This window comes from Psammomys obesus, unplaced genomic scaffold, assembly GCF_907164565.1.
Source record: "Psammomys obesus unplaced genomic scaffold, mPsaObe1.curated_primary_1811, whole genome shotgun sequence".
Classification (NCBI taxonomy): Eukaryota; Metazoa; Chordata; class Mammalia; order Rodentia; family Muridae; genus Psammomys; species Psammomys obesus.
In genome coordinates, this window is record NW_026595981.1 from 274820 (window position 1) to 299029 (window position 24210).

The 24210-nt window shown below is 48.5% G+C and overlaps 1 protein-coding gene across 7 annotated transcripts in view; it reads right to left on the reverse strand.

The window, feature by feature from the left end:
* Positions 1-24210, reverse strand: part of Rap1gap2 (RAP1 GTPase activating protein 2) — a 211341-nt gene that overhangs the window by 15042 nt on the left and 172089 nt on the right. For all 7 annotated transcript variants that reach the window (XM_055619473.1, XM_055619478.1, XM_055619475.1 and 4 more), the window contains 7 exons: positions 23694-23777; positions 16779-16879; positions 15440-15569; positions 13424-13579; positions 8316-8387; positions 7756-7842; positions 6177-6311 (listed from right to left, as the gene is read on the reverse strand). In XM_055619473.1, the coding sequence (XP_055475448.1) occupies positions 6177-6311; positions 7756-7842; positions 8316-8387; positions 13424-13579; positions 15440-15569; positions 16779-16879; positions 23694-23777 (765 nt within the window). The remainder of the gene's footprint in view (positions 1-6176; positions 6312-7755; positions 7843-8315; positions 8388-13423; positions 13580-15439; positions 15570-16778; positions 16880-23693; positions 23778-24210) is intronic.

Here is a 24210-nt window from a genome sequence, read left to right on the forward strand (position 1 = left end):
ACCTGGGAATGGTGAAAGTTCTCATCCTGTCTGCCATTCCTCCTGACAAGGGACAGAGAGGCTACTGGTGGATGTAATGGCCCTCAAGAAAAGCCACCAACAATGAGATGTGGGACTATCAGCCTCAAATAAACATCATGTAGCCTCTATTGTCTGAGTGAAAGATGCCCCATAAGGGATGTCACCTCTCCCCTCTCTGAGCCACAGAAGAGTTGCCTAGCAACAGTGTTCCTGGGACACAGCTGTAAGAACCAGCATATTTGATTCATTCTAGCACCCAGTCGTCATGGACTTGTGTGCTCTTTGAAGCCTGAAGCTATCTGATACACCCTCGGATGGAGAGAAGGGCTCCTTAAAATGACACAAATGCTTCGTAAATACCAGCCTCTTACTATGCGTGTTGCCCTGTACTGCCAACCACCGGTGTCACCAACATCTCGAACTCTTCATTCTTATTCTGAGCTAGTCTGCCTTTCTCAGAAAAGATCCAAGGATGAATAATAAGCCCTGTGCAGTGTGTCTGGTCTAAGGAGCTTCACATACACAATCTTATTGAATCCTTACAAGTCTGAGATATAGAGAGAATTGAAAATCTCTCAAGTGACAAATAAGTGTCACACATCAGTAAGAGATAGAGCTGGGGTCCAAATCTAGGATCCCAGGCCCCAAGATTGAAAATACAAAGCTGGCTATAATAGTGCATGCCTGTAATCCATACAACTTGAGAGACTTGAATGGTCAAGTCTAGCCTGAGCTACACAGGGAGACCCTATCTCCAAAAGAAAAGAGGGAAGAAAGTGAGTAGGTGAGAAAGGATGGGGGAGGAGAGGGGAGGGAAAGGGAAGAGGAAGAGAGATAGAAAGAGGAAGAGAAAGGGGGGAGGAGAGGGAGAAGAGATGGAGATGCAGACAACGGCCAAAATGGAGCAACCTGCTGGACAAACTAAAGATGACTCGAAAGCAGGAGGTTTGGGGATCCCACTCTCGTAAAGCTGTCAAAGGCTGGTGTCAGAGAAGACAGTGTCTTCAGGTGTGCTACTGTCAGAGTCAACAAAAAACAACCTGAGGAGCCAATGAGCTGAATTCCAGAGTTGGGCAGGCTGTCAGCCAACTGCTCTTCTGCCCTCGGCAAAAGGAAGGGTGGAGCCTTGACTGTCCCCTGGTCCCAGGCAGGAGGATCTCTCACCAGGATGCAGTGAGACAGTGTGTGTCCAGTACCTGGGGTGACTCCTGCCCACTCAAGTCTGTTCTCCTGCCTGATCTTAGTGTGCAAGACAAGCGACGGTCACCACTAAGACCCAAAATGATGCTTGATTCGAATGAAACTGTCCAGTGACAAGTAAGGAATTTCACACCTCAGGTCCAATGGGCAACTGAACAGAAGTTCTGGCCCTCTCAAACCAGGCAGCTGAGTCAGAAAATGGGGGAAAAAAAAGGGGGGTTATGGAAGGGAGGCGAAGGGGGTGATGATGGGATGAAGAAGGCAGGGAGGAGGACAGTCAGGAAAGCCTTTGCACTGGCTTCAGGAATCCTTGGGACTTGCACTTGGCAAAGCTCACCTGACTCCTCTGTTTGTGTCCTCCAAGGACAAGCTACTCATTCTAGTGCTGGGTGGCTTGACCCTCAAAAAGTTCTTCTCTGTGCAGAGCTGGAATCTCACCTAGACTTCTAAACCCTGCAGTCTTCTGCTGGCCTTTTATCATTGCATGTGACTGTCTCTTGCTGTCCTCCTGACCAGTCACTTCTGCTTCCACCACACTCTCTCAGCCCCCATGGCCTCCCAGCCCTCAGCACACCTCCCTGTTACCTTCCATCGAGCTCTCCTGGGAGGCATAAGGACAAGAAATGAAATGCATGGCTCTCACATTACCACGGGGTCACCTCATCTCAGCCCCAGCTGGCTTTACAGAGCAAGCTCCACTCCAGCCACCAGCACCATAGCCTCCTCAACGTAGGGGACCAAAATCAAGAGGATGAGAATGGCGTGGGGGTAGGGGAGCATGCCCATCCAAATTTTGGGAAGTAACGGAGTCCTCTGAGTCAAAGATACTAATGCCCTACCTACTGAAACAGTTTCAGTCAGTGTCTGCTGTTCCTCCAGCAGGAACAGGCTCGCAGCTCACGCAGACTGAACCATGAGCAGAGCAGAAGCCCAAGGCTGGCCTCTCTCTCTCTCTCTCTCTCTCTCTCTCTCTCTCTCTCTCTGTGTGTGTGTGTGTTCTCTCTGTCTCTGTCTGTCTCTGTCTGTGTGTGTTCTCTGTCTCTGTCTGTCTCTCTCTTCTGTCTGTCTCTCTGTCTTTCTGTCTCTGTCTCTGTGTGTTCTCTCTGTCTCTGCCTATCTGTCTCTCTCTTCTGTCTGTCTGTCTCTCTCTCTCTCCTCTCTCTTTCTCCCTCGCTCCCTCCTTTCCCCTGCCCTTCTTTGGTGTACTGCCAAAGGCATGCAATCCATCCATGGTACCACAACTTCTCCTTCCAGGATGAAAAGCAGTGACAGAGATGTCAAGACTGTGTCTGCCTCACTCACTGTCCTGTCCTCCCTCCACCATCACTGGTTGAACTCAGGTTGTCCCTACCTGGACCCCAAAGAGACTTTGCCAGAGATGCCTGTGACTTCTCCTGCCACTAGGGGTCAGGTGAGACCAATGCATTATGTACACCAGTCGAAAAATTACCAGCTAGAGAAATTAGCCTGCTGCTTTCCTGCTCCTCAAGCCATTCTGTCCCACTGTCTTCTACTCCTGCCTCCATGTTATGATGTCAGTTGGAAGGTTGAGCTAGACCAGTGTTTCTCAAACCATGGTCCATCTGTGCTATACCCATACCACATGGACAAATCAATTGTTAACTTTTTCTCTCTACTTCATTACAGACCAGTGGTCTAAGGATGAGTACCTTCCAAAATGAAGTGATACACAGCTCCTTTATCAGAAAAACAAAACAAAACAAAAAAACATGAGGTTCTAAGGAGCACAGCTACAGCCACACCCTTAAGCCATGGAAATATCTTCCATCCAAACCATCATTGCAAAAGATGAGACTTTCTCATTAGAAATGTATAGATTTTCAGATTGCCATCTATATAAAAGTGAAAACTTCCAAATGTCAGTAGACCTGGCAGGTCCTGAGTGAGACTCCTCCAAGCAGCTTGGTTTACAAGCAGGTCTAGATGTCCACTTCCTGCGGAGGGGAAGCTTCCACTCTTAGTATGAGAACTGAAGCGCGGCGTGAAGCAGCACATGGCACACACAGCCACAGCATAGCAGGTCTGCTTCTGGGATGTGGCCGCTGGGGAAGACCAGTCTGAAGGGACAGGTGGTGGGATGCACGCATCCCCGAGCACCCTCCTCAGCGCACGCCTGCCTGGGAGAGAACGTCCAGCCCAGGCGTTCTCTTTCTGAAATCATTGCAGACAGTGATAGGGATGTTCTGGAGCTACTCCACAGAGGTCTAGGATTAATTGCAAAGAAACGTCAATAATCCTGACACCACAGTCCTGCCTGAGGCCCCATAGGGAGACCATAAAACTAGAGACTGACTCTTGAATTGCACCACGATCATGCCTGCTCCCTTGCCCAGGTGTGGGAGAGCAGAATTAACACTGAAGGGTACACAAGAGAAGCCAAGGTCTCCTGCTAGGGGAAGAGAAACATACTGACAATGGTCATCAGTGTTCTGGAGGCTCACTCTGTGTGCCTGACCCTGATGGGCCCCTCTGTCCCCGCAACCACTCAAAGGCAGGTGTGAACTCTGAATGGAAAAATGGGTCTGTCTTCAACCAGAGAAGTAAAAAGAAGTCCCTGGAATACTGGCTCATAGGCCAGTCATAACAGAGTGCTGCAGCATGTCCTCTCTTGAAAGCCCCTCTAGGAGAACCTCAGACATGCCAAAGTAAATAAAACACATACCAACTGCTACTACTCCTAATAGATGCAAGAGACTTGATAAAATGGCCTTGAGCCACCATCCTTTAGGTGTTTAGCTGCTGAGCTACTCCATCCTTTGGACCCATGGGCAGAATGTCCACAGCCTACATACAATGTTAAATAAATATTTATTTGAAATCATAAAAAAAACATTAGTTCTAAACTATAAAAGAAAACCTATAAAACTCAAAGCAACAAATGCTTCATAAAATGTCTGCAAAACACAGAATTGTGCAAGCTTGTCAACGGTAGCTCAACTCTCTGATCATGCTATTATAAATTAATTTACTGTGGGAGGTGGAACACTTTGATGGGTGTGCTGTGAGGTTGGACGGAGCCCCCAGAGCCTCAGAAGGCCTCTAAGTGGCTGCTCCCCTGCCTTTCCTAGGCCCAAGACTGTTTCCTATCACCTAGCCTCATATCACCCTCCTTTTGGCAAGGCTGTCTGTCCACTGTGGCTCCCTCTTCCTCCTCTGGTCCTTTTCTTCTCTCTCCTTCATTTTTGTTTTTCTCAGAAGCAAACAAAATAAATAAAGCAGAGTCTCATGATACAGCCCAGGCCTTCCCTGCACTCAGCATCCTCCTGCCGTGGCTTTTCCCAAGTGCCGGCGATCCAAGCACACACCTTCACACACTGTTCTTCTTGCATCAAGATTCCCCTGGTTCCTCCTCTGTCAGCTGCTTCCACCAAGACTATCCCAGAAGCCCTGGGAATCTCCTGCCAGTATGGACAAGCAGCTCAGCGATTCCCACCCTAGGGAGGAATCTCAGCAGCTGGCTCTAGCGAGGGCCAGCAGAGCTACGCCCTGCTCTCAGCTGTCCAGCTGGGCAGTGCGCAAGTGACCCAGGCCTGTCAAGGCCTGGCTGGCATGGGTGGAATCTTCATGGTCAGAAACTAGAAGGGACTATCATGTAGCTGTTGAGAATTTGGAAGACCTGAATTCAACTCTGTCTCCAGGGTGACCTGGGACAAATTATTTAGTGTCTGATCCTTTGTTTCCTCCCACGTAAAACTATACTCACAATTACTAACATTGAGTGTGAATTATTATGCCAAGATTACTATATCCATAACACCAGCCTTCCCCACAGAGCGCTAACAACAGCTGGGAAGTTTAAGATTATATGTGACCTATACAGCACAGGTAATGTGTGCTCTGTTATAGCAGCTAAGGCTATTTGCTGTGTCATAGGCAATCTGAAATTTCTGGGCATTATTCCAATGAACTCTCACAACAGAGTGACAGAGGTCCAATGTATTATCTCTGGGTCCTTAGCAAGAAAACTGTAGCTTAGGGACTTTAAAGATCTGGCCTAGGACCCTGCAGCTGGTATTTTTAAACATGTGTAACCCCAATCCTACCACCTCTATGAATCTCTCTCTGATGGGAAACTGGCAGAACCTTTACTTAGGGTCAGAAAATCTAGGTGTTAACCTCTGAGGTGCAGGGTCCTGAGACCCTCATGGCTTCTTGTAGCCTGTCCTGTAGCACTCGTACTTGCAAACACACACACACACACACACACACACACACACACACACACACACCATGTGTTAATGGAGTTAATCAACAGGTAACTAAGCAGTTATTTCTACCCAGTCAAATGCACATGATCACAGCCAGGGCCAAATCAGACGCCAACGCAAGTGCTGTGTGGGCCAACAAGCGCGCAGCCAGGGCAGGGTGAGGAAACTGCCTGCCCCACTGGTTCTGTGGCCGTACAGGCTGATCTGAGTCCTTTTGGAGACAGGGAGTGCATTCCAGGTAAGCCCCTTCCTTTTTCAAGGCTGCAGAGACTCCACCCACCCACTCACTCCCATCATCCAGGTCCCAGCCAAGATGAAAGAATCAGCCACTGACCCAGCTACTGAAGGCCTCTAAGGCTTATGGCCTCACTGTCCCCCAGCCCCCGTTCTTTCCTGGGCTGCCTGACCACACACTGAGGGAGACAGGCAGAAGCAGCAAGGTCCTTAATTCATACATCCTCTCCTCTGCTCACTCACTTAACCTGCTTAGGGGATTCCTGGGCTGAAGATGGCCCAGGCCAAGGGAGAGCACGGAGATTGTCCATGCTCTGAGTCATTGCTGGTTGTTCCAACCTAACACACAATGCCCCAGCCCTTTGCAAAGGCCCAGCCCATCCTGTTATCTCTAACTGGCCCTTGGGCTCTGAGGCTGGATTCCCAATAACTTAGCTGCTTGATCTCTTTGCCCTCTGCCTCAGTGAACCCAAGTCAGCCTGTTGTCCATACCTTAAAAGACTCCAGGAATCCTCCATGGGCCCCATTCTCAAACTTGTCCTCCTCTGGGCCCAGGCCTAGCATGACCTGAGTGTGTGTGTGGAGTTCATCATGAAGGTTGTCCAGGAGAGCAGCCCGGGTCCGGTCCTGGAAGGGAGGGGATGTACAGACATGAACAGCACAGATGTGCACTTTCTTCTGTGCTCCAGATCCCTGGTGTGAGGACAGCTACTGTCACCGGCCCCTGGCCACAGTGGAGTCCTAGGAGAATAAGCTTTGTGCTCACTAACACTGTAGTTAGCACAAATGTCCTGGGCTGGCCTCTGCTCGCTCTCCCTGCCCACACCACCTCTCCTAAGGCTTTCCTTGGGGACTCCCAGCCCAGACCTCAGACCAAGGTCTATATCTACAAGCCCCTGCCCATGGCTCTGTGAGAGCCAGCTATCAGCCAGGGCCATGCATGCAGCCTGGACAGGGCTACATACACACAGACTGGACAACACCTTTCAGCAGGCTAAAGTCCAAGGGACACTCCTCTCCCAACTGTCCCCAGGTCACCACAGAGCCGAAGCTGAGTCACCTCACAATTCCACTTTTCCACCCTTATTTCTAAAAGTCATTCTGTCCTCCCAACCCTGACCTTACAGGCAAGTCCAACCACTGACACTGTGACACAGTGCTGTCCTCTATAAAGACCTGCACAGTCAGATTACCAGGGAGAAGTCAGAATGCTTTCTACCCAAGTCTATGATTTTGATCTCAGACTACATTCACAGCTCTCCTGGCACACATGTGGCTTGCTGACCTCTGGCTGGACACAGCTACCTGCAGTTTATCCCTGAACCTCCTGCAAAATGTTTGCCTTTGTTGAGCCTCTTAGACGCTAATCATTTCTAACTGGCCAGTTCCTGTCCTATCTCCCCTACACACCTCTCCTCCTCTAACGCCCGCTGGCTAAGGAGGCCTCTAACTTCATGACCCCTAAACACTGCCCTGCTCAGCCAGTGCAGCCACCATATGCAGCTGAGCCCCATCTTCCAGCCACGGGAGGGTGCCGTCAGCCCATGACTCCCACGCCGAAATGCTTGATTCTGCTTACTCTTGGCTGTTCCCTGGATCTGGAATGACTTTCCAGAGTCTTCCTATGAAAGCTTCATCAGACATCAAGATTCAGCAACTCAAAAGCAACTTCCTCCAGGAAGCCTTCCCTGAACACACCCTCCATCATCCCTAGCAGAAGCAGTCACTACCCACCGGCTCCATCGTAGCCCAGAGTTTAACATGGCGTGCTGTAGTATAAATTATAACTTGTCTTCCATAAAGGCCCCTTTCCCAGCCTGTGCACCACACGGCAGCAGAAGGGAGTCTTATCCTTCGTAACAGAGCAAGACCGAGGCATAATACCAGTTCAGTAAATGACTGGTGATTGGCTGCTGAGACCTAGAGTCTGGTAAAAAGTGAGTTCCCAAAGCCGCAAAGACCGGCGGGCTTAGCAGGGAGCAGAGAGCTCCCCAACTGAACAGGCAGCATGTGAGATCCCTGAGGGAGGCTTAGAGCAGCCCAGATGAGACTTCCGGTCCCACACTCTCACCTCCAGCTTGGCGAACTTGTCCGACTTGCAGCAAGCATTCTCTGCGTTCGTGAGCTTGGTGAGCAGAAACTCCCGGAACTCTGCACCCTGAAACAGGTTAGAGGGCTCAGAACTCTCCCAGTCTTCTCGTCAGACAAAACGCCTCCAACCACGGTAACAGAAAGCAGAGCAGCCCCTGCATGAGCCCTTCTCCTATCTGGTCATCTCCAGCCACGGCCAGGCTGGAAATGCTGATATGCAGCATGGAAGCCGCTCCCCAGTGTTGGGAAACCCTCCCTCCACATGGCAGCTTGGTTAATGGGGGCAACTCTTGCCACTGGCGCCTGGGCCAAGAGCACGATATGAAAGTCCTCCCACTAACAGGAAGGCAATCCCAGCGTCAAACTCCCAGCAAGGGCCAGGTTGGCCTAAAGGGAGATTCAGGAAGGAGACACCCCAAAGCTCTCACAGGACCTCCCCTACAGTGTTCCCGGTCTCCTCAAGCCCATTCCGACCAGTGGCACTCAGGGGGAGAGATCTGGGGTCCTGGGTGTGACGGGAGTGGAAGGACAGGCTCTTACCTTCTGGAAAACGGGCGGGCTTGGCAGAGGAGGGCCAAAGGCAGGCACGTCTTCCCGTGCAGTGACTGATACCTAAATGAAACAGTCTCGAGTGGGCTAAGACAGAAGAGGAGCGCCACTCCTTAGACCAGCTCACCCTGCCCTCCTTCCCAGAAGGCAGACAGATTAGATTGTCTGTGTGAGCATCTCCCATGAGCCCCCAGTGATGCTCTCTAACGGGCTGGGTGGGATGGAATCCTGCATCTTCTCTGCCTTCCTAGGGGCTGGAAGCAAGGTTGGCAAGATGATGTCCTGGGCCGGGGAACCACGGCCCTGATTACAAAGAAAGCAACACAAGCAGCCAGGAGGTTTACCTTGCTACCCTACCGCAGTGTTCGTCCCAGAGAAGTCAACTGAGAGGAAACAGACGGCACCCCCAAAACCAGAGAAAGAAGCACAGAGAATCCAGACTGCTCCAACCCAGTTGAGGTCCCACTATACTGACCCCTGAACCTGGCCATATGTCAAACTTACTTAAAGTGTTTAAAAAAGTAAATACTGGGCCAAAGAGATGGCTCTACAGGTTTAAAAAACAAACAAACAAAAAAAGCCTGATAGTCCCCAGAATAGAATCGACTCCCAAAAGTTGTCTCTGACCTCCATATCTATGTGACTGTGTACCCCACAACAGAGCACACACACACATACACAAATATATACACAACAACAACAACTAATTTGAAGAAAAAAGTAAACACTGTTTGCAGGGAAAGCGTGGGGCTCATAGCAGCTTTGACACAGGCAGTGGACCCAGGTCTGAACCTGGACCTACATGCAGAGACAGTCAGTCTGGCTGAGGCTTGGGCACAGACATACCAAGGGCAATGGCTGGGAATGAGGATGGGGGACATCCAGGCTCTAGACAGATGCTGTGACTGTAAGAAAATCCAGGGACTCTCTCTGAGGGTGTCCTGGAGCAGGTCACTCCCTCACCTCTTCTCTACACGCAAATGTCTTGGTGTCACCTACTGTCAACCCCTGAGGCTGCAGGGCTCTGGGGAGGCTGCCCTATCCTTCACTAGCAGTGGCTGACGTGAAGGCCCTGGCATGCTGCCAACCACTCTGGCCTGTGAAGTAGGGCAGATGCAAGAGTCTGCCAGACTGGGTGAGCAGGCAGCCTGAGGCCCAGCCAAAATAAGGCCCTGCCAAGTCCAGAGGGAAAGAAGCAGAGCCTTGGTCAATGGAGCATTCTTCCTACAAGCTCAGGCTGTCTGCAGGGCCCACACTGAGGTGCTCAGAGCCGAGAAATGGCTTTGTGTTCACTGACAAGATTTCTGGCTGAGCCCCAGGTGCCAGACACAGCCCCCCTCCACCTACCACACACGCACTGGTGGCCCGAGTCTAGAATTCCATCTCTGAGGAAGAATCTGGCTGCCCACTGTGGGTATCTGGGACACTTGGGACAAAGCACAGACGCCTGCAGGCCCAGCTGTTTCCCCTGGCTCGACCCCTCCTCCTCAGGCCTGCACTGAAGTAGTCTAGCTGACAGGGAAAGTGTCTCAGGCATGCCTGAGACAGGTCAGCAGGGGCAGGATCCAAGTCCTCTTGGGTAATGTCCATCTATTACCCATCCTCATCCTAGCTCCTCCTCTGACCTCAGTCTTCTGAGGCAGCTAAGCCTTAGCTGCTCCTCAGCTCAGCTTGCTTCTGAAAGCAGGAGCATGGAGTCTACCTTCCAGCCTGTGCTGGGGGGAAGCAGGGGCCAGGTCACTGTGGAAGCATCTTTGAAGCTAGAAGGAGCTCGGTGTGAGGGCAACCAGGTGCCAGGGGAGCTGAGAGAGTGAAGGCTGAAACCCAACAAAGCCCCCTGCCTGGGTGTGGCCTGCCACCCTGAAGACAGGCAGGGTTGCTCAGAGGGAGGAGCGATGAGCAGGGGAAGGTCCTCATCAGCTGCCTGCTTCACAGAAGACTCTTGAAACCTTGGCAGAACTCCAGGAGTGTGGTGAGACAGCCCCTGGGGGGTAGGGATAGGGGATCCCATTGATTGCTGAGCTGCAATCTCTTTCCAATCTAGAGCAATGGGAACTAGACCCCTACCTGAAAAGTAATTCAATGCCACATTCCATGCACTCATGGAGCTGCTTTCTCACCTGCCCCAGAGACTCTTGGGAAGACTTCTGCTCCAGGCTCCCTGGCTCTGTGGCCTCAGCTCTAAGTGCCCTCCGTTGCTTCCCTATGAGCAGGCTAATGGGCCTTGTTAGGACTCAAGAAGACTATTCAAGGGCTAGTAAAATGGCTCTGTGGGTAAAGGCACTTGCCACCAAACCTAACTACCCGTGTTCAATCCCTAAGAGACACACTTCAAGTTGGACTCTGATTTCCATATGCACACTGATACCTGCACACACATACAAACATACATGCACACAAACATACAAACACACACTTTCTCTCTCTCCCACACATACACACACACACACACACACACACACACACACACACACCTGAATGTAGAAAAACGAAGGCTGCTATACCGCAGAGCACTTACACACAGAGCGAAAACCACCATCACTCAGTTTTCTCTTTACTTGCCCACCAGCCTCCACACAAAAAAGGCCACCTTAAATACAGAATTCCCCAAACCACCTGGCAGCCCATACTCCACCTGCCTGTGCTTCTGGACTTCTGGGCTTATATAATCCAGCTTTCCTGCTTTGCAAAGACAGAAACAGAGGCCCAGAGATGGAAGAAACTGACTCACAATCACACAGCAGCAAGGGGACAGAAGTAGAGCCCCCAGGCTGCTGCACCATCTGGGGTCCCTCCCTCCTTTATTCTTCTTTCTCCTTGTCTGTCTCCTGCCCAGGGTTCAGCTAAGGCCCAGCATCAGCCAGGACCCCTGAGGGATCTAACCCAATCCTCCTGAAAGGAGCAAGGGGGATCAGCACTCTGGGGAGTGAGCACCTTAGAAGACACAGGCACGGTAACAAATTCAAACCTTCCTCAAGGCAGGGAGGGAAGGGTCCTCGCTGCCTGTGGCTGAACCGCACTCACTGGAGCCTCTGCCCTTTGCCTGGGGTCAACAAGGCCAGCTCTTCCTCGTTCCCCAGCATTCCCAGCACACAGCAGGCCCTGAATAAGAAATCCTGTGTCCACCAGCAAATGAACCAGACAACTGTAAACTGAATGCCCATCTCAGTCAAAGCAGGAGATCCCTGCTCAGTGTCAGAGGGACACACGCAGCCATGCACATAAAAGCCCCACAGACCTCAGCAGGAGAGGTGTCAAGGACTTCTTGGGGAGGAGTGTGTGTTTCTGCACACGGCACATGGACATATGTGCACACAGGGGTAGGGTGGATGCATGTGGAGATCAAAGGACAGTATTCCTCCTCCCAGAGTGGGTCCTGATGCTCAAACGTGGGTCTCCGGGCTCTTGCAGCCAGCACCTTTACCCACTGAGCCATCTACATTTGGGGTTCTTTTGGTATTTGTTTGTTCATTTGTTTGTTTGTTTGTTTTGAAACAGGGTCTCTGTGGCCTTGGCTGTCCTATGTAGACCAGGCTGAACTACTCAGAGATCCACCTGCCTCTGCCTCCCAGTGCTGGGATTGAAGGCATGCGCCACTAAGCCTGGATCCCACCTTACCTTTTGAGACAGGGTCTCTCTCACTGAACCCCTATTTGGTTAAACTGGCTCACCCCAGGGATCTTCCTGTCTCTGCCACTCCAGTGATAGAATTACAGATGCCGCCAGCTCTCTATGTGGGTGTTCAGGATCTGAACTGAGAACCTCAGGTTTGTACAGCAAGCACTTACTGACAGCCATCTCCACAGCCTAAAAACTGATTTCTTTTTAATGTCTCAAACTTGGTTTTAAAAGTTGACAGGACTTTTGCACTTAGTACATGTAGGTTCATACTGACAAAAGCTGTAAAGGTGGCTGAGGCACAGGGAGCCCCAGGGAGGCCCGGGTTAGTATCTGTTATACATTCCCAGCCTCCATCCTCCCATCCCTCCTCCTGATTAAGATGCTGGCACCCAGTATTCTGTGATGCAGGGAGCCTTTTAGGAACTGAACTCTCTCTTCCCAAAAAACAGAAACTCAGCACTTGGCTCTTATTCACATGTGGCTCAGAGATCACCTAGCCCTCACCCTAAAATTCCTGAGTTAACCTGTCTCCCATGGGTCCCAGGCCCCTCGAACCAATGGAATATAGAGGTGTGCTGCCCCAGAGGTTATGGCAAAGAAAGGAGGTGAAGAAACAGCCAGTGAGGAGGACAAGGGAGTGTGTCCTGTCTCTATGCCAGGCTGAGGGATGGGAGCCAAGACAGCCTAACATTCCACACACCTCTTCCCATTACAGCAGGTGACCCTTTTCTTTTTTAAATTAACATGTACTAATTATACATATTAATGGAGTTTAGTGAACTATTTCCACACTTGCAATACAGCATAGCCTAACTAAATTCACCTCGCCTCCCACACCCTCCTCATCCTCTTTTATTTTTATTTTTTTTAAACAGGGTCTCACTATGTAGGCCAGACTAGCTCAGAACTCTTAATCCCCCTGCCCCTACTCCCACATCTGCTGAGATTTGGGGATTACAGGCATGTATCACCACCAGTGGCCAGGATGACATTTTTAGCTTAACCAGAAAGAAAAGTCCCCAGTAAGGAGCCTCCTCCAGGTCAGATTCTCACAGAGATCTTCCAGTTAAAGCCACTCACATGTCCACATCATCTAGATGCAGGAACCAGGGTCTACGAAGCCACTCCAGCCTTTGTCTTCCTGTCGCCTTTCACTCTCCTTTCCTGACCATCCTCTAAGCCTCCCCTCCTCTTCCCCTCCTCCTCAGACTTCCTCTAGAAAATGTTCTCACCATACCCAGTGAGGGTGCTTGCAGCTTCTGCACTGCTGAGTGAGAAGCTGGAGAGCTAACAGTAGTGGCTGGAGGAGACCACAAAAGGTGATTTCCACCAAGGGCCAGGCTCCGAATCTCAGAAGCCAGACCAACCATGGGGACTGCAATACCGTTATGACCTAGTGACTACAGCTGTCACTGTGCCTACCAGCCATGGGGATGAACCTGGGCCCATGACTGCCCCCACAGAGGCCTTGTCCTTACCTTGTAGGATGGGGTCTCTGCACCTGTGCTCTCAGCCTGAACAACGATATAGGCATGTAAGAAGTTTGACGCGATCATGTCTGGGACAAAAGGAGTGTTTTCTTCTTGAAAGATGATGGCCACGATGTCATTCCCAATGTGCCGCTTTCTCTGCAGCTAAACAGAAAGTACCTCATCATTAGGAAAGAGTTAGGAGCATGCCCCAAACAGGAAAGAGCTCAACAGCAAATTCCTCTTTATTCCACCTTTCATACATTCTCAACTCTGAGGCCCAGCTCTTCAGGGAGTCGTTTCTCTCAATCAGTGGGAGCTACCAAGATAAAAAGGGAGAAAGACAGCCATATTGTTAAGTAACAGCTGCCTGGAGCCTGGACTCAGGGCTCTGGAGACCAAGTAAGAGTACGAGGCCAGGTCTGGCCCCGAGAGAGCCATAATTAATCAAGAAGAAAGACAAACATAGGAGAAGCCACCTGAAAATGCTAACCAAGCTGTCAGCAGTGGCTGAGTAAGCTGCTCCCTGGCAGGAAGGACCTGACAGCAGCTTTGGGAGCACAGAGCAGGTGACAGCAGAGGGCTTACAGCGAGGAAATGTAGACAGAAAAGTCGGGAGGCAGACCACGCCACCAGAGGTGAGGACACAGAGAAATGCACATCGGCGGCTAGGGGAGAGCGGGTGGACAGGACGCATGTTGCCATGCAATCTAGGCTACAAGCCCCTACTATGTGCCAGGAACCCTCAACTGCTATCCATATGGATGATTACGGTCTTCCTGTACACCAGGTCCCGCCTATGTATTTGGTCCTTTATTAAATGCATACTGAAAACAGGACTTGTACTCAGCCCTTTCAAACTGAGTTTCTCATTTACAGAGTACCTGTCATGCTCTGAGCACTGTACTGGGCGCGTTTATTTTATGCAAACTATATCACTGTTGCATGAGTGCTTGAACACACACACACACACACACACACCTGAGCACCCATTTCATAAGAGGAAAGAACTGTCATTGATATTTGGTTCCTGCCAAGAGCCAGACTCTGTAACATATGCCAGAGTGAAATGACCCTGAGGTAACGAGACAAGGGCAGCAGGTGAGGGAGGCTATAAGAAAACAGGGACCAAACGTGAGACACCCAGGAAAAACCTGCTTTGGCTACACAACAAATCCCATACCCATTTGTTTCTAGAATGTCCAGTTATTATTTGCCAGCCTCGTCATAATTCACCTGCCAATATCTCTTACTCCTAAGAAGCCATGCACAGTGTTTACAGCTTTTCATCCCCACTCCCTTCCCGGTGCCCTAGGCAGAAACAAAGAGGTCAGAGTTTGGAGGAAGCCCTCCTGTGTTCTCTGAGATAGGAAGGAAAGAAGCAAGATAGGGTCATTGGCATCACAACAGGCAGGATCAGCTGCTCTCCCAGCCAGACCCTCCCCAGGGATGCGCAGCTCAAAGCAGCAAGCCTGGAGAGAGTCGGCAATGCTGGAGTCATGGGTCTCACAGTGTCCCAGGTTAGGGACAGGCAACAAGGCTGAGAGGATTCTCATGCAAGCCTCACACTCACAGGGCAGCAAGAAGGAAGAAAGGCTGAGTGGCCAGGACAGGAGACAGAGGGTTCACAAGAAGGAGACACATGCCGTGTCAAACATGGAAGCCCGTTGCTCAGAAACCTATAGAACTTCACAGCAGCGCTCTAACGAACCTGCTCCCCCACACATTCTGAAGCCACAAGAGTCACACAGAGCTTGCTCTACCGGCTTCCGGCTCCCCGCTGCAGGTCTGCCGTGCAGCCTTTATGAACGTGTTTGCTTTGCTCCCAGCTTCATCAGTGGAAGTCCTTACTGTTGCTGCTGGAGGCAGAGCCCAGGGCCTCCCGCACACTAGAGAAGCACCCTACCGACGAGCGACACCCTGAGCCTCAGGGAGGTGTTTTAACAGGCCACCCCAGGCTACAGTGTCCCATCTGCCGAGGGGGAGCGAGCTGCAGCTTGGCCCTGCCATCCTGTGCCCAGATACCTGCTGGGTGTCACCATCCGTGAAGGGCAGCTTGGTAGAGACATGGAACATGATCTCGCGGTCCCGGAAAGTGGTGTACACTGACTCCACCCCTGTCTGTCCGTGGGTCACATCCAGGCCTCCTCGGAAACTGTCATAAGACGGGCGGAGCAGAAGAGAGGTGAGGTGAAGTGGCATCACCTTGACACTACAGATGCACGGCAGATCGGCACTGAGGGCTGAGGGCCGACGAGGGTATACAGGTAGGAAGGTGCACAGATCTGTTCTGAGCGGCCTCGCCCAGTGTTCTACCATCAATCACCTACATGAAAGACAAAGACTGGCCTCGTGGCACATGTTAGTAAACAGAGCACTCTGAAGAACACACCAGGATGATACTGAGTTTGAGCCAGCCTGACAGGTCAGTCTTCGGTAACTGGACTGGGGAGGGGGGGGAGGTCTCAGCCAGATGCACTTCAGATCCAAAGGGCAAAAGGACCCTACCAGGAAGCCAGGCATTCAGGTTCCAGGGCTGCTTTGTCTGCACTGTCTTTTAATCCCCTGTGACCTTGGAGGGTGCTTATCTCTTTTTCACAGATAAGGACCTGGAATCTTCTCCAGGTGAAATCATTGACCCATCCTCTTGGGGCTTGTTTGTGTCAGAGGTGGGGTTCTAACCCTGGCGTGACTGCCCCGACATTAGCAGTGACTTCAAAGTGAAGAGAAGATGAGGTGGGGAGGAAGAAAGTGATTATTGAACAACAATTGGACTAAATGCTTCTTATACAACATGTTAGGTTCTTGTGATGGCTCCTGGACAGGGGCTAAATCTCAGGACTCTCAGCCATATGCCACTCAGCTGGACAGGTCTGAAATATTCTGAAATGTTGCCTTTTCTTAGGAAAATCGAGAGCCAGAATCTTCCAAACAATAGTCCCAATAGTCTAGCTTTCTGTCCCCTTTTTTAAAAGAGCACACACTATTGCATGGATTTCTGCCAAAAGGGTTATTATGTTTGCGCAAACTCTTAATTATCTGTTCTTCACACACCATCCAAATCGGGTCATTTCCTTCCAAAAGGCACAGGGTTCCCTTTCGCCTGCCAGGTGAGTAGTAGGGAAGGTGGATTCCGTCTGAGCCAAATGTAATTAGGAAGGCAAACCTCAGCAGGAGCAACCTCATCATGCTTCTGAGGCCACTGCCTTTCAGCCAATCTGTCACTCTGGATTATCCCTAGGACCACGGAGTCTTCAGGAATGCAGGTACATGAGCAAAGGATCAGAGCTGGAAATGTCCCTATGTTCCCCCAGGACAGAGCTGCCCGCCCTGGCCCTCACCAAGGGCCCCTGACAAAACTCACCCTTTGAAATCCTGCAGTGTGATGGTGTCCCCCAGGAGATCCAAAAACTCCTTGAAAGCTGGGCTCTCCTCATTGTTCCCAAATAGCTCCTCCTCCAGTGTCTGGAAGAAACACAAGGGCCAGGGAAGGAATGAGAAGAAGCCACTGGGCGTGGAGACAAAGTGTTGTCCACACTCGGGGTCCCTTTCTCTCTTCCTCCCTGTTGTTCAGGACACTTGCCGTAGCTGTCCTCAGGTACAGAATGGGGTAATGGAGGAGCTCTGCATGGCTGGCTGCTGACCCGGCTAAGGAGACCTTGGAGTCCAACAGGGGTCAGAGCAAAGAGAACTCTTAGAAGTGACACCAAACGCATGACCCAAAGTGAAGGACTGGCCACTGGCTTCCAAAGAGGCTCTAGAAAGAATTCTCAGAACTCTAAAGTATGGCTCAGCTTTGTGGCATGCTCCCTTAATCCCTGCACTCAGAAGGCAGAGGCAGGCAGAGCTCTGTGAGTTCCAGGCCAGTTGGGTCTACAGAGAAAATTCTAGGCTAGCTGGGGCCACACAGCAAGACCCTATCCCAAAACAAAAATTGTACAGTAATCCAAACTACACTGAGACCCCATTTCACAACCACTAGGATGGTGAGTGACAAGAACAGGCGTAGGTGAGGTTCCAGAGAGCTCTGAGCCCTGGTTTACAGCTTCTTGAAAGGAATGTGAACAGGGAGATACTCTGGCAACAGCCAGTCAGTTCTTCAGCAATTCCACCCCTAGGTGCATACCCAAGAGATATCAAAATGCATGGACACAAAAAATGTGCATGAACATCAACACCAGCACCACACATAACCCACAAGTGGAAACAGCTCACATCTGCCAACCAACAAACAGAGTTTTAATGTGTTACATCTACTCAGTGGAACAATATTTGACCATAAATAAGGAATGGATACATGTTACAATATAGATGAGCCCTGAAAACATTTATCTGAGTGAAGGAAACCAGTCAAAATTTTCACATATTCTTCTGCTTCTCAAAGGTCCAGGATAGGCAAATCCCCAGAACCAGAAGGCAGACTATTTTAAGAGACATTCTCACTATGTAGCCCAGGCTGGCCTTGATTGTGATATCTTCCAGGAGATAAAAGGGATGGGACAGAGGAGTGATCGTCCATGGTATCAGGTTTCTTTGAAGAGATGAGCATATTCTGCAATTAGATCATTATTACTGTGCCACTGGGACCCCACCACAAGCCACCTGTGGAGGCATAAGTCTTATGACTGTGAATGACACCGTGTGCAAATTATAGGTTAGTAAAGCTGTATTCAAAGTTAACAGTAAAAAAAATTACAATTAGAAAATGGTCAAAAAAAGACGTAGATGACATTTCACCTAAGTGGACACACAGGTGCCGGAGGGCTACCAATGAGGTACGCCATGCATGCATCAGAAGGGCCAAGTTAAGATTCAGAAGCACTGACTGGCTGGGATGCACAAAAGCTGGATCACTCACACACTGATGTGTGAAACAATAACCACAAACGGTCTGGCAGCTACACATGCAATTTACCGTGGGACCAGAAATTATCCTGCTAGGCAATTATTCCAGAGAAATAAAAACATGGGCTCAAAACCCCAAATACTCCATAACAGTGTTCACAGTAGTTCTAGTCAGAATTCTCCAAAGCTGGAAACAACCCCAAAGTCTTGAATGAACAGCTAAGCAGAGTGTGTGCAGCCAGACCACGGACAGCAATAAGGACAGAGCCTACGTCAGGCATGGTGGCACACACCTGTAATCCCAGCACTCAGGCTGGTACCAAATTCAAGGCCAGCCTGGGCTACATAGTAAGAAGATATCTCAGAATAATGAAGAGAGAGAATGAAAGGGGGGAAGGAAAAGGGGAAGAAGAAAGGGAAAGGGAAAGAAAGAGGGAAACAAGAAAAATGAAAACACACAAGAGAAGTCTGATAATCTGCTGAGCAGAGAGCAGCCCTAGAGCTTTTAACTAAAGGTTAATAACTAATAAAGATAAGAAATGCCATATCAGTGTGGTACTATCGCAGTGTGAAATAAAACTGGAGAGCAGATAAGCCGTTGCCAACGGTTAGAAACTGGAGGGAAGAAGGAGAACGGAGAGAGGGGGTTTACGGGTTTGGCTATAGAAAGGAAAAGTAGGGACTTTGTAGTGAGAAGCTGTTTCCTGACAATGGAACCTACACATGATTAAAACAGCATGAAGCAATGTCAGGGGCTGGGCTGGTGCTCTGTATTCTGATGCTAATTATTGGCCCCCAGGATCTGGTTGCTGCCCAGATGAGCAGACACTCAGATATCTCAAAATGATGTTTGTAACCTTAAAAAGCCTGCACCTGGGCAGGAAAAAGGGGGTAGGTGTGGCTAAGGTTCAAGGGCTTTGGGAAAAGAGGGATCTTAGGAAGAAGAGACAGGAAGAGAAGGAGGAAGGAGCAAGAGAGCCGGCATGGGTTAGCGTGGGAGAAGCACATGGCCGGCATGGATGGAAAAAGCAGCTCAGTGAGAGAATAAAGAAGTATTTATGGAAATATGAATGGGAGGTAGCCTGGGATGGGGGCTCGGAGGTAAAGGTAGCATAGAGGGTTAATATCTGCCTTGCCCCAGGTAAGATAAGGCTATTCTAAAATCTATCAGGTGTCTGTGTCTTTTATTAATTGTAATAGTATCAATTATATATACTGCTGTAATAATTGTAGGGCTAATAATAAACATTTTTAGACAATACTTTTAACTGCAACAGACAACATACACACACAACACATACAACATCCATCACACACACACACACACATGCCACATGCAACTAAGTCCATATGAGGCACCTCCAAGACGGCTCAGCAGGAAAGGGCACTTGCTGCCAACCCTGATGACCTAAATTTAATTCCTGGACACACATGTATAAAGAACTGACTCCTGAAATTCTTCCTCTGATCTCTGAGTGCATGTAGATAGATTATAGATGGATGGATGGATGGATGGATGGATAGATGAAGGATGGATGGATGGATGGATGTTTTAAGTCCATATGAATTGGGGAAACTTGAGTAATATTTTTATTATGTCAACAATCCTAATTGGGACACAGTGCTGTAGTTTTGAGACCTTTGGGGAAACTGGGTAAAAGTATTAGACCTTTCTTCCCTCCAATAATATGTGACGCTAAGAAGGTTAATAACTACAAAAGAAAGCAAAACTGAAAATAATAGTACGCCCTGGAAATAGTGACAGGCTCAAATCACTTGAAAAGTCCTGCCTAATCCATGGGCTCTGCACACACACAGAGGCAGAATCTGCAAACATCTTAGGCAACACATAAAATAATCCCATCTGCCCAGTCAACTCAGACGCCTTTACCAGATAGCTCTGCCACGGCTGCTAAGACGGAGCTAGAGCTTCCACGATGCTACACTAGCGTTCTACTGCTGGGCCACACCCCAGCCCACTCACGCCTGTTTTACAACAAACAGGGGGTTCCAAGCCTTCAAGAAGCAATACGGTCTAACCCACCTTAACAACATTACTTTGTTTTTTAACAGTATTTGTTGAGGCTGGTGCTGGTAATCTCAGTAGGCAGAAGGTTGCAATGGAAGGATCATGAGGTCCAGCCTAGGCTACACAGCAAGTTCAATGAAAGTCTGAACTACAATCTCAAAAGCAAAACAAAATAAATCAAACACACATATGTACATATGCTCACACACACACTCACACACAGAACTGCCAACATTTCATAGCAAGAGACAGTGATAATGGCTTTCCAGATATAGTAGCATTCTATAATTTCCTTTTAAAACTAAACCTTCTAGGGGATTGGGGCATGGTAAAACACTTACCTAGCATATATTAGGCCCTGGGTTTGATTCCTAGTACCACAAAAAAATGAATGAATAAATGGATACACTTAAGTTTTAAAGCTTTTTTAGGAAAGCAGTAGTTAATAATATAGCAGAACAAACACTGTGCTGCAGATCCTGAGCAAGGTCCATCTAGGTCTATGAGTGGGTGAACACAGCTATTCAACAGGAGACAGCTAACTCTAGCCTGGGGGCCAGGCTTCCTGTTTTTCTAAATAAAGTTTTATTAGAACACAGCCAGCCCAACTCATTTACATATGTGTCTCCAGGCTGCTTCTGCATCACAAAGGCATAGTGGAATGGTAGTGGCAGAGCCCCCAAGGCTCAGAAGTCTGCAGCGTCCACCACCCGACAATTTACTGAGATTACTGTTCCTGATCTTCAGCATGCAAGGGAGACCTCGTCACTAAGGCTGTGTGGCAGCGTGTGGGAGAGCAGCTGCTTCCTGGCAAGGTATGTCTCCAGTAGGAAGCATTCCAGTGTGCTTCCTGGGGCTTGCACCAGGATTCACCCAGCACAGTTATCATCATTGTCTTTGTTTGTTTGTTTGTTTGTTTGTTTTGTACAACCCTCGGGCTTGACCACACACTCAGGGAGAATATCACCCATGGCACTTAGCTCAATACATGACAAACAGGGCAGTTAGATAAGGCCTTTTTTATTCAAAGATCTTTTATGCATAGAGCTTTTATGCAATAAATGTTCATATTAAATGTTCTACAGCTGTAGGTTTGCAAAGCAACAAGCTGCCTGGCTTTTTTTTTTCTTTTTTTTTTTTTTTTAATTATTTTGTCTTCCTGGCTTCTCCCCTGCAGCAGCAGCATTGGGTACAGAAACAATATACAAGGTAGATGGTTAACAGTCAATAATTACAACTTTGCTGGAACATTGGATTGTAATCACTTTGTAAGATTATGTTTTGGTAAATTTCACAAGCAAAGAACCTTAATTACAGGGGTTACAGTAGGCGATCTGTATGATATAATGATGTTAATTTGTAGAAATCATTACAGTGGCAGCCTGAATAATCTCCTTTGAATTGTGAGATGCATCCATGCCAGCCTCTCAGCTCCTAAAATCATCATCCAATTAGTGCTTTGAAGCAGACTTGGTCTTTTGTGGTCTACTATCTTCAGACAAAGAAACCAGCTAACCAAGAAAGAGACGGCCATGCAAAAAAAAAAAAAAAAAAAAAAAAAAAAATCCACAGCACCAGTGACTGCATTAGCAGAAACCTGAGCAATTGGACAATTGGATACAAAGCAGAAATGAGCATGGAATCTCCTCACAGAACCTAGGTGAGGAAACATTGGTACCTCTGGTTGACCATTCTGCTTGGGATATTAGTAAATGCTCATTATAGAAAACAGGTAGGGAAGATAGAAAGTTTGTGGTCAAATAAACGTGAAAAAACGCTAAGTTTAACCAAGGTACTAACAGGTCTTTGACTATTTAGTTTTTCCACAGCAGGCACACACACACACACACACACACACACACACAATTTTGCTCAAAAACACTTCACTAGCTTGCATCTTATAAAATCTCACTTTAAGAAAGATGATTTTGGCCAAATAATTCGAAAGAAGCATGTAAGGAGCGACAAGAGACAGAGGTGGGGAGCAGTGGCATGCAGGTGAAACTTTCATCTTTGATAACTGGCTTTGCAAGGGAGAAAGCAGAAGCCTTGGCCTTTCTTAATCTCCATGGTGCAAATATTTCCAGTGTGGCTGACTTCAACATGACGTCAGTGGGCTCCAAAGGGGCTCTCCCACTGAATGAGAAGAAACTGGGAGTAAGAAGGTGGGAAAAGAAGAGCTTAGGCTAAGCCATCCCCTCTCTGTGTTTGAGTTTTCATGTGACTGATGAGCCCACAGATAAGCATAAGCTGAAAGAGCAAGGAGGGATTAGACTTCATTGTGTGAGAACTGCACCACCACCTAAAAAATTCACAGGCCTTTGTGTAATGGCCTTCCTTGAACATTCAGCTACCTCCAATCCAATTTATGCTCTAGATGCTCTAACTGTATTCAGAGCATTTAATAACTAAGATGTTTACACATCCATGTCTATGACCACATCATTCATAATAGCCAGGAAATGAAACCAGCCTAGATGCCGATCAACAGGTGAATGGGTAAATATCACACAATGGGATTTTATGCAGCCATGAAGAAAACTGAAATTATGACATTTGCAGGAAAATGGATGCAACCGAAAACCATTATGTTAAGAAAAACAAGCCAGACTCAGAAAGAGAAACATCACATATGGCACCTAAATTTAAAAGTCTATGTGTTATATACCTTTAATCCCAATGTTCAGGAAGGAGAGGAAGGCAGATCTCTGACTGTAAGGCCAGCCTGGTCCATAAAGTTACGTTCACAACAGCCAAGGCTATATAATGAAACTCAGTCTCAAAAACTAAGAAAAAAAAAGTGTATGTGTACACTCATATATGTTTGTGTTTGTGGTCATGAAAGAGGAAGTGATCTCAGTGATGGTGGAAAACAGTGATCTCAGTGATGGGAGGTGTGTAACTAGAAAGTGGAAGAAACTGGGAGATTAGAGGGATCCAGCTGAACTCCAGAAGGAGCAAACAGGAAGGAGAACAAAGAACAATGACATAGATATGAAGATACCGAGGTTAGCTTAGTGTACTAAGCTAAAATAAAAGAATACATTAAATGCTTTAATTGAAAAGGGAGAGGTAGGGCTGAAGAGATGACTCAGTGGTTATAAGCACTTGCTGCTCTTTGCAGAGGACCTGAATTTAGTTCCTAGCACCCATATCAAATGGTTCACATCTGCCTATCTGTCTATTCCCAGTTCCCATGAACCCAGCTCCCTCTTCTACACTCCATGGGTGCCTGCATTCATATGTGCACATACCCACACAAACACACACACACATACATTTAATTAAGAATAAAACGTATCTTTAAAAGGGACCTAGCTCAGGACCCTTTTGCACTTTGAAAGGGAAATAATACAAAATCATAAACAAGAGTTTATGGTGGCCAGGGTGAACCAGAGTGCTTACCTGCCTGGCTTTTTGATAAATGACCCCAAACTTGAAAGTGTTGTTGACATCATGCTCATCGTAGGACACAATCATCTGAGAGGCCTAAAAAATATGGAAAGGAAAAAAAGAAATCAAGATTGATGTCAATAGGATGCAAAGGAAGAAACAAAAGACATGCCTACTTCAACAGAGAATGGGCCCAGAGAAGAGACAGCCACACACACAGAGGAGGACCAGCAAAGAGCTCACCCCACACCAGGATACTGCTCCAAGACCTGAACCAGTCCCCAACAGCTGGCCTTCCCCAGCAATCCCTAAACCTCCTATTCGGATCCCATGCAGAGGTCCAGCCACAGCTGGGACACAACGAGTTCACTTTACCCCACAGTTTTATTTATGGTATGAACAAATAAAGCTAAATCTTTGTACAGTCAGCAAGGATGGCTCTGCTCTAATTTGAACTCTTCAGAAATGTAAGTTTGAGCAAGTCACTGCTTCTACCCAGATGTCAACTCATAAGTGCACTCTAGGAAGA